Source organism: Oncorhynchus kisutch, linkage group LG4 (genome assembly GCF_002021735.2).
Source record: "Oncorhynchus kisutch isolate 150728-3 linkage group LG4, Okis_V2, whole genome shotgun sequence".
In the NCBI taxonomy this organism is placed as follows: Eukaryota; Metazoa; Chordata; class Actinopteri; order Salmoniformes; family Salmonidae; genus Oncorhynchus; species Oncorhynchus kisutch.
Genome location: NC_034177.2, coordinates 40854448 through 40864456, shown reverse-complemented (window position 1 = coordinate 40864456; position 10009 = coordinate 40854448). Strand labels below are relative to the sequence as shown.

The following is a 10009-nucleotide window of genomic DNA, read 5'->3' as shown; positions in this document are numbered from 1 at the left end:
CTCACTAATGGGCTTGTGGCTGGATGGAAATCCCCGCAGCAATGTTTCAACATCTCGTGGAAAGCCTTCCCAGAAGAGTGGAGGCTGTTATAACAGCACAGGGGAACCAATTACATATTCATGGCCATGATTTTGGAATGATGTTCGACAAGCAGGTGTTCACATACTTTTAGTCATCTAGTGTATCTGGGGTGGGAGGGGGTGCGACCTCGAGTGCCTCCGATTGTTTCATAATCAGTGGTAAACATGGACAGTCACGTAGAAACCGGAGAGAGCGGTTCCAGATGTGGCCGCAAATTCCAGAAACTCATTCTCCACACACAAAAACGTTGGATTCAACAAGCAAAATACTTACCCTCGCCCCCCTGTCTACAGTTGCCTTTGGCTTTGGTCATACTCGGTAGAACAATTCAGTGGTTGTTAAACACTGAAATTATCCTCATCCAATGCGTTATTAAGCCTGCTTGCGTATCTGAGCGAGTTATATAAACACTTGTAAACTCGTTAAACCAGCCTGTTCACACTGTACCATCTACTAACGTATCGACGATGTGCGCGGGCAAAGTACAGAGGAAACCGTTGCGGCTTATCGCCGCAGCATGCAACAACATGGGAATAGGAAAAGATGGACACTTGCCATGGGATTTACCGTAAGAGAGAAATTATTATTTATTTTTCCCTTATGGATTTTGATTTGATGTATGTCTTACGGTTTTAAGTTTGGACTATTTAAAAGCCAGCATTACACGTGACATACTTGTGTGATTGTAGTATATTCAATGATAACAATTCCTTTTTTCGTTTTCATAGATTTAGGCTACTAGATCTTTCTAAACATCTATACATGGACCATTAATTGATGCGTATACTACATTTAATGATGTCCTAAATGCGTGGCGTACTAAGGGTAACTACCCCCCTAAGAACAATGTCTTATCGCTGACACAAAAAAAACATGTTTTGGAAAATAATTTGTATGTGGATGAAGGCAATGCTTAGGCGAATAAACTATAAAATGATATACATGGCTATTTGATGTAAAGTTCCTCTTTATAACTCACCTGCACAATATATGGAATATAATATTGGAATGGAATATAACTAATAACATTGGGCATATAACATTTAATAACAATAAATTATAGCTTAATTCATTCAGTGTAGCATTGATGTTGCAGCTCTTATGCTCTGCTATTGCACAATTCTAATTTGTACATAGGTCACAAATGAAGCTATCCCTGGTAAAATTGGAGCACAACTCATAAACCCACCTCCTGCTCTGCTCACACCTAAACCAGTCCCTACTTGTGGCTGGAAACAGCTCCTCACAGTAAAGACACTCCGCATCCCCTTCTTTGGTGGCTGATGTAGCTTGTTGTGTTGCAACAACCCCTTCTTTGAGACAACCTTTTTTAAAGAACCTGATTCGTTTTCTTACTCTCTCTTTTCTTCTTGTTGATGTTTCCGTCGAGCATTATCCTCCAGCAACCTTTTGCAAGGTGAGGCTGTCAGTACAGCCGTCTCTTCCTCGGCCTCGCCTCCTGGAGCCTCAGCCTTAGGGACAACTCCAATAGAACTGCTGCTGGTGGCGGTGGAGGTAGAGCTAGTGATTGTGGCGGTAGAGGTGGCGGCGGTAGAGCTGGTGGCCGTAGCTGTAGAGGTGGCGGCGGTGGCAGTATAGCACTGTGGTTGAATGGATTCTTTGCATTGAAAATAAACGACAAAAACAATACATCGGTGTTAGTAAAATAAACACTTTCTACTAAGTACATGCTGCTTCTGCTACTTTTCGGTCATTTAGATGACTTTTTCTTACTGCCAATGGGCTGAGAGAGAGAGAGAGAGAGAGATAGAGAGATAGAGAGAAAGAAAGAGAGAATACAAACACAAAGAAAGTGGACCGAATGTGTGCATTATTCACGACGTCCGCCTCTGTGACGATGAGCCCAGTGGCCCGAAAGCCATGATGAGAATCACTCCCTGGCCTCTTGCTGTCAGAACAGCCTCCAGGGTCTTATGGGAGTGGTGCCCATCGAGGATGAGGATGTGGGGTTCCTCAGGGCTGCAAACAACACTGTGGGCGAAGTGGTGGAGCCAGTCGATGGAGCCAGATGGTACTCTTGACCCAGCCTGAGTCACTCACCCTTCCAACCAGCAGCCGTTTGTTCAGCCTCTTCCGGGTTACGATGAAGAGTGGCGGCACATACTGCCTCGCTGCACTGATAGCACAAATTACTGTGACTGTGAAGCCCGTCTCTGCGCTGGTCGTCCATGCAACCTTTTTTGCTCCCTTGGTGGCCACCACAGGCAACAGTTTCTGGACATTTTCTATTCCCGTCTCATCCATGTTCCAAATCTTCGTTGGCTCTAAGTCCCTGACACTGTTTAAAATGTCCTCGTAGGCCGTAAAAAAAAACTGGTCAACCTTAAGCTTAGTAAAGCCCACTGCCCTCGCAGGACTGGTTGCTTGAGACATTCGAACTGACAGTTGACCGTTGTGCTTCATTAAGCCACTGAACCTATCCACCCCGGTATACCCCTTTCCTTTGTTGAAACTGTGTTTGATTCCCATCCTCTCTGCCAGATCGAAGGCAAGTCTTCTCACATCCCATGATGTTAGGCCAAATAGGGCTCTTTCCATTTGTGGAAGTGGTTGACAAGGTCACTTTCATACGTGGAAGAGAAGACTGGCGCCCCCTGAAACCTGGGTTTTTCGCCTCCTGTCCTTTGTGATGCCGTAGGGTTCTTGGTGAAATGTTGAACACCCTGGCAGCCCCCTTTAAGGTCTGGCCATTTTCTTGTAAGGTTCTGTATTTATTTTCTTAGTCAACCTTGTGTTCTGTTTTGTTGTGTTCTTGAACATAGCCCTGTTTCTTTGTGTTCTTGAACGTAGCCTAGTCTTTCATTTTTGTTCATTGTTCTCACTTCTCATCAGATCCTTATTTAGTTCAGTTCATTCTGTTTGTGTCTCGGAGGTATTGTTCATTTTGACTCTACTAAGCCTTTTCCTTGCTCGTTTGTGAGAATCAGTTGGAGCCTTCACCTGCCTGTTTGCCTACCTGTGTATGACCTTTGCCTGCGACCACGATTCCTGCCTTCTGCGAAGGCAAAATTAACACATTCCGCTCTCTGCACGTTAATCTACACATTTTTCTCCCTCAGTATTCATTACATTTATATTACCTTCAGGGCATGCTATATAACCTCAGTCATAGCTTACATGGTCTGTTTTCTTCTTGTATGTTCTCATCTGAAAATAGAAACATAAAATTATATAAGGAACTGACCCCTAATCTAACAGATGGCCCCAAACCCTCCCTAACCACACAGTACGTTAAGACAAGACAGTTTCTTTCAAACCGCCTGACTCAAAGTATTAGTTTTAACCTTAAACTATCATCCACTAGTGCAAACATTTACAACTGCAATTAAGTCATGTATTTTTACCTCCGGCGATCTTGTAAGGTTGCTAGCTAGCACTGCTCGCAGTTTATGCTAACTAGCATTTACTGCTAGTGGAGGTTGCTAGCTAGCAGGTTAGTATAAACTAGCAGTAACTAAATGTCTAAATGACCAAAACACATTAATAACATAAAGGGGTAACTAGCCCCCAGGGGCCAGTTGTGGTCGCAGGCAAAGGTCATACACAGGTAGGCAAACAGGCAGGTGAATCAAAACTAGGACTGAAGGCTCCAACTGGTTCTCACAAACGAGCAAGGAAAAGGCTTAGTAGAGTCAAAACGAACAATACCTCAGAGGCACAAACAGGGGAGCCGAGTTGCCCCCAAGACACTCATCCAAAATATTACTATATTTCTCTCTAAACAAGTGGATTATTTACCTTAAGGCCTTCCTACTTGTATATATATATTAAAACTTCATATCTAACTTCATTGGACCCAACAACTTTTTGATAATAATTTTTAAAATGGATCAATTTACCACAATTGATTTGTTGTGATGACCCAGAAGACATTTTTGGATGAGCAAGAACAGTGGCAGCCAGGGATGTGCTGATAAAATAATTTGGTGAAATCTTATGGTCTTAATAATGAGAATTACAAGGGGGGGGGGATCATTTTCCCCAGGGGGCTAGTTACCCTAATTACATTTTGACCAGTTGTCAACAGGTGGCATGTAAAGTCGGATCCCATTATGCTTTTTGGGATGGACACAGTTACTTGATAACATTTAATGACAGGTATAACACTTGTCTACATGTATTTCAATATGAAAATAAAAAAATCTAGTTTCTGGTTCTTGAACTGGCTTAGGTCCATACATAGGAATATTTGGCAAGAGTTGAAAGTATTGGCCCGAATGTAATCAATGTATAAAAATATTGCGTTCACAGGACCGAATTCAAATTCTTTTTGGAAACCACAACAAAAGTCTCCCTACCAGGTAATTTTGATTGATTTCCTTTCTGACTTAAAGGCTTTTAACAGTGCTCCAACTCAATGATGGGAAAGTATAGAGCACAGAGAAATGCAGACAAAGAAGCTGTTGTTGAAATGCAATAGAAAAGGTATAATAGATACTACAACCAGAGTTATTCAGCTACTGATAGTTTGACAGCATTGTTCACTATAAGCAATGAAATAGTTACTTCTTCCAAATGGTCTTTACAATGTAAGGTGAACTTGATAATCCCTTTCACAGGAAAATGTAACATGATGGTGTGGGGCAGGGGCTGCTGGTTCTCCAACCCAGACAGTCTGTTCTCTATGCTGCCCAATGTCCTCCATGTGGTCCTGAGTACCACCCTGAGGTAAGCCGAAAGTTACACTACTACCAATCACACACACAGTCCACAACCTAAAAACATGTTTCATATACAGTTGAAGTCTGAAGTTTACAGAAACCTTAGCCAAATACATTTAAGTCAGTCAGTTTTTCACAATTCCTGACATTTAATCCAAGTAAATATTCCCTGTTTTATGTCAGTTAGGATCACCACTTTATTTTAAGAATGTCAAATGTCAGAATAATAGAGTTATTTATTTAAGCTTTTATTTATTTCATCACATTCCCAGTGGGTCAGAAGTTTACATACACTCAATTAGTATTTGGTAGCACTGCCTTTAAATAGTTTAACTTGTGTCAAACATTTTGGGTAGCCTTCCACAAGCTTCCCACAATAAGTTGGGTGAATTTTGGCCCATTCCTCCTGACAGAGCTGGTGTAACTGAGTCAGGTTTGTAGGCCTTGCTTGCACACGCTTTTTCAGTTCTGCCCACATATTTTCTATAGAATTGAGGTCATGGCTTTGTGATGGCCACTCCAATATCTTGACTTTGTTGTCCTTCAGCCATTTTGCCACAACTTTGGAAGTATCCTTGGGGTCATTGCCCACTTGGAAGACTCATTTGCAACCAAGCTTTAACTTCATGACTGATATCTTGAGATGTTGCAGCAATATATCCACATAATTTTCCTTCCTCTTGATGCCAACCATTTTTTGAAGTCCAGCAGTCCCTCCTGCAGCAAAGCACCCCCACAACATGATGCTGCCACCCCCGTTCTTCACTCGTGGGATGGTGTTCTTCGGCTTGCAAGCCTCCCAATTTTTCCTCCAAACATAACAATGGTCATTATGGTCAAACAGTTCTATTTTTGTTTCCTCAGACCAGAGGACATTTCTCCAAAAATTACGCTCTTTGTCCCCATGTGCAGTTGCAAACCATAGTCTGGCTTTTTTTTATGCCGGTTTTGGAGCAGTGGCTTCTTCCTTGATGAGAAGCCTTTCAGGTTATGTCAATTATAGGACTTGTTTTACTGTGGATATAGATACTTTTGTACCTGTTTCCTCCAGCATCTTCACAAGGTCCTTTGCTGTTGTTCTGGGATTGATTTGCACTTTTCGCACTAAAGTACGTTCATCTCTAGGAGACAGAACCCATCTCTTTCCTGAGCGGTAGGACGGCTGCGTGGTCTCATGGTGTTTATACTAGCGTACTATTGTTTGTACAGATGAACGTGGTACCTTCAGGCGTTTGGAAATTGCTCCCCTGGATGAACCAGACTTGTGGATGTCTACAATTTTCAGAGGTCTTGGCTGATTTCTTTTGATTTTCCTATGATGTCAAGCAAAGAGGCACTGAGTTTGAAGGTAGGCCTTGAAATACATCCACAGGTACACCTCCAATTGACTCAAATGGTGTCAATTAGCCTATCAGAAGCTTATAAAGCCATGGCATCGTTTTCTGGAATTTTCCAAGCTGTTTGAAGGCACAGTGAACTTGGTGTATGTAAACTTCTGACCCACTGGAATTGTGATACAGTGACATAATCTGTCTGTAAACAATAGTTGGAAAAAAATGACTTGTGTCATGCACAAAGTAGTTGTTCTAACTGACTTGCCAAAACTATACTTTGTTAACAGGAATATTGTGGGATGGTTGAAAAACAAGTTTTAGTGACTCCAACCTAAGTCTATGTAAACTTCCGACTTCAACTGTAACTCAATGAGTCTTGTATTCAAAGTTGGCCATGTTAATATTTTGACTTATCATTTAAACTTGAGTAATTTAAACAAGAGTCTAATTTTGTCCGTTTACACTACCGTTCAAAAGTTTGGGGTCACTTAGAAATGTCCTTGTTTTTGAAAGAAAAGCTCCGATGACACGTTGAAATGTTCCAATGACACGTTGTGTTAGCTAATCCAAGTTTATAATTTTAAAAGGCTAATTGATCATTAGAAAACCCTTTTGCAATTATGTTAACACAGCTGAAAACTGTTGTTCTGATTAAAGAAGCAATAAAACTGGCCTTCTTTAGACTCATTGAGTATCTGGAGCATCCGCATTTGTGGGTTCGATTACAGGCTTAAAATGGACAGAAACAAAGAACTTTCTTCTGAAACTCGTCAGTCTATTCTTGTTCGAGAAGTGAAGGCTATTCCATGTGAAAAAATGCCAAGAAACTGAAGATCTCATACAACGCTGTGCACTACTCCCTTCACAGAACAGGGCAAACAGAATAGAAAGAGGAGTGGGAGGCCCCGGTGCACAACTGAGCAAGAAGACAATTACATTAGAGTGTCTAGGTTGAGAAACAGACGCCTCACAAGTCCTCAACTGGCAGCTTCATTAAATAGTACCCAGTCTCAATGTCAACAGTGAAGAGGCGACTCCGGGTTGCTGGCCTTCTAGGCAGAGTTGCAAAGAAAAAGCCATATCTCAGACTGGCCAATAAAAATAAAAGATTAAGATGGGCAAAAGAACACAGACACTGGACAGAGGAACTCTGCCTATAGAAGGCAGGCATCCCGGAGTCGCCTCTTCACTTGACATTGAGAGTAGTGTTTTAAGGGTACTATTTAATGCATATAGAAAAGTTGGGTTTTAGAAATGATTACTTATTTTGGGTGTCACTCACTCCTCACAGTACTCTCCCGGAGCATGCCCACTTCCTGTGTGAAGATTTCGACAGCATGATCAGCTTAGCCTTGCTGCAACCCCTATGTGACCTGGTGGAGACCATCTGGGTTGTGGGTGGTCCACGGGTCTATCAGGTGACTTTTGTGTCTCTGTGGGTAGTGGGAAGTTTGTGGTGCAGTTTGACCTGGGCCCGTATTTATAAAACATCTCAGAGTAGGAGTCCTGATCTAGTATCCGTTTTGACTTTTAGATCATAATGAATGAGATTACATGGAAAGGGGGAACTGATACTAGATCAGCATTACTCTGAGATGCTCTATTAAAATTGGCCCAGGACTTTAAATACAATATATTGGTTAGGAATAAATAAGTGGATAAACATTGATTATTATAGGACAGTCCATCCACTATATTTGTCTATACTGTAGCTCATTACAGTACCTTTCCCTTGTAATCAGGAGGCTCTGATGCATCCCTGGTGTGAACTCGTCTTCCTCACTGACATCATGGCTGACTTCGACTGTGACGTCTTCTTTCCGCAGTTTGACCGAAGCGTTTTTAAAAAACAACAGAGGTACGGAAGCATATTGTATTCTCTGCTCTCCTGGCCCTAGGCTGCAGCACTGTTTGCTTAATCTTTGGACTGTTTTGATAAGTGGATCTATACTCTGTTCTGATTGACCAGGTCCACACGTCAGGCCAAGTGTTTGAAAGCTTTTTGTGTCTTCGTCAATCTGTCTAAGTTCTCCCTTTGTTTCCCTTAACTTCAAACTAGGTTTCCTGGAGTACCAAATGAGATTCAGGAGGAGAATGGGGTTACATTTAAGTATGAAGTTTTCAAGAGGGAGATCTGTAGCGCTGAGGTGATTTAAAACTGTAACTTACTGCATGAATGCAAACACGGACTGTTCTTTGTCAGACGTTGGGTGCTTTTTTTAACTATTCAGTTCTCCAGTGCAATTCTAATAGTAATCATTATCCAGTTGTACATTACACATGTCCCACTCACTCTGCTTCATCTCATCTGCCAGTGACTCAATCACAGTGCCATAACACTAATGAATCAGATAAATCAATGTGTCCATCCCATTCAGATTTGTCTTACTGTAGGTCATGTGTTGTCAGATACAGAAGGCTTTTCATATTTGGTACAAATGATGGATCCACTGCTGTCCCAGATAATATCCTTCCTTGTCTGATGTATCATCCTTGCTATCCTCTCCCCTCATCTGTAATTTTCTGCTAGGACCAAACCAATATGGCTCTGTCTGAGTCTGGGATGACTCAAAACAACATGGGCACTAAGGATGTGGGGGTTGTTCCTGATAGTGCCTACGTAACAGAGGGCGATATTTATGTCTGAAGATTTCATAACATATTGCGATTTACAGCATGAAATCGCCAACCAAAGGCTGGAAATCAGCCTTGAATGGTTTTACATGTATAATTATGATTCTATCAAAATAGTATAAGAGTGCTTAATATGAGCCAGGAAATACATATTTTATTCCAGATAAACAAAAAATGTCTTGCTTATTCTGAATGATGTTTCTTGAAAGGTGTAGGAGAGCTGTTATTAAATGTATTGCAAATGTTTACAATGGAGGAATCTCTGCAATGTAGTGATATACGTTGTAATGATACTTACATACAGTTCCTTTGGGGAAAACATGCATCTTCTATTGTAAATTCTTCAACTTGGCATGATATTATATTTGTCATCATGGCTAATTGAATCACTTGTCAATCAGTAAATATTCATACAACTCCATCTTTCAGTACACAATGTTGGAGTAAATGATCCACTAGATGGAGACATAAGACAAGACATAGAGAACAAAGTGCCCTCTGAAACCAATTTCTTTCCCTTTCTACAAAAATAAAAACATGATCGAATGTCATGGATGTGGGTGAATGTGATGTGTGAATCAGTTTCTTAGAACTTGACTTTGCAAAAACAGTCAGACCGATTACCGTCAGACAGAAAGACAGATTACTGTAAAACAGTATTATGACCTGAATTGTGTATCAAAGTACTTAAGAACATCCAATCAGACAACCTTTTTATAAACACAAAGAAAGTGACTATGGGAAATTGCTCAAGATATGAGACCCAAGAGTGTTTAGTCCGTGCCATATGATTGAAAGCTACAGGTCCTGTCAGAATCTTGTCAAATCTTCTTCCCATAAGAAAATGGGTAACCTTTACTGAGGGAAACTATCGGTGCGTCCCATTCTCTAGCTTATGTAGTGCACTACTTTCGTGGAGCACTACATAGAGAATAGGGTACCATTTGGGAAGCCCATTATGCCTGGGAGATCCTGGTATGATAACAGCTGAGGAGAAAGATTCTTAGCCGTGGTCACAGCCCACATTAATTCTCCAAGCCCTACTGACCCCAGACATGGAATATTTACCACCTTAATACTCTGCCATGCTGTCGCCGCAGCTGGTAATCATACATTTTAATTGCAGGTGTCATCTATTTTCATATTTTCCCTGAGTTATTCCCCATAAAAGCCATGTGTAACCCGGGCTAATAATAACCGGTGTCACGTTTGAAATGGAAAATAACAATTTATACTCCCTCTTATTAACCTCTTCTGCTTTGGGATATAATTCAGAC

General features: G+C 41.3%; 1 protein-coding gene across 1 annotated transcript; it reads left to right on the top strand.

Moving 5' to 3' along the window:
* Positions 1-264: 264 nt before the first annotated feature.
* On the top strand, positions 265-9297 carry LOC109889530 (dihydrofolate reductase). The gene is made up of 7 exons (XM_020481018.2): positions 265-650; positions 4355-4404; positions 4663-4771; positions 7390-7516; positions 7841-7956; positions 8158-8245; positions 8629-9297. Exons 1-7 carry the CDS (start codon positions 550-552, stop codon positions 8743-8745), a joined length of 708 nt encoding a protein of 235 aa, XP_020336607.1. The 5' UTR covers positions 265-549; the 3' UTR covers positions 8746-9297.
* Positions 9298-10009: the final 712 nt, after the last annotated feature.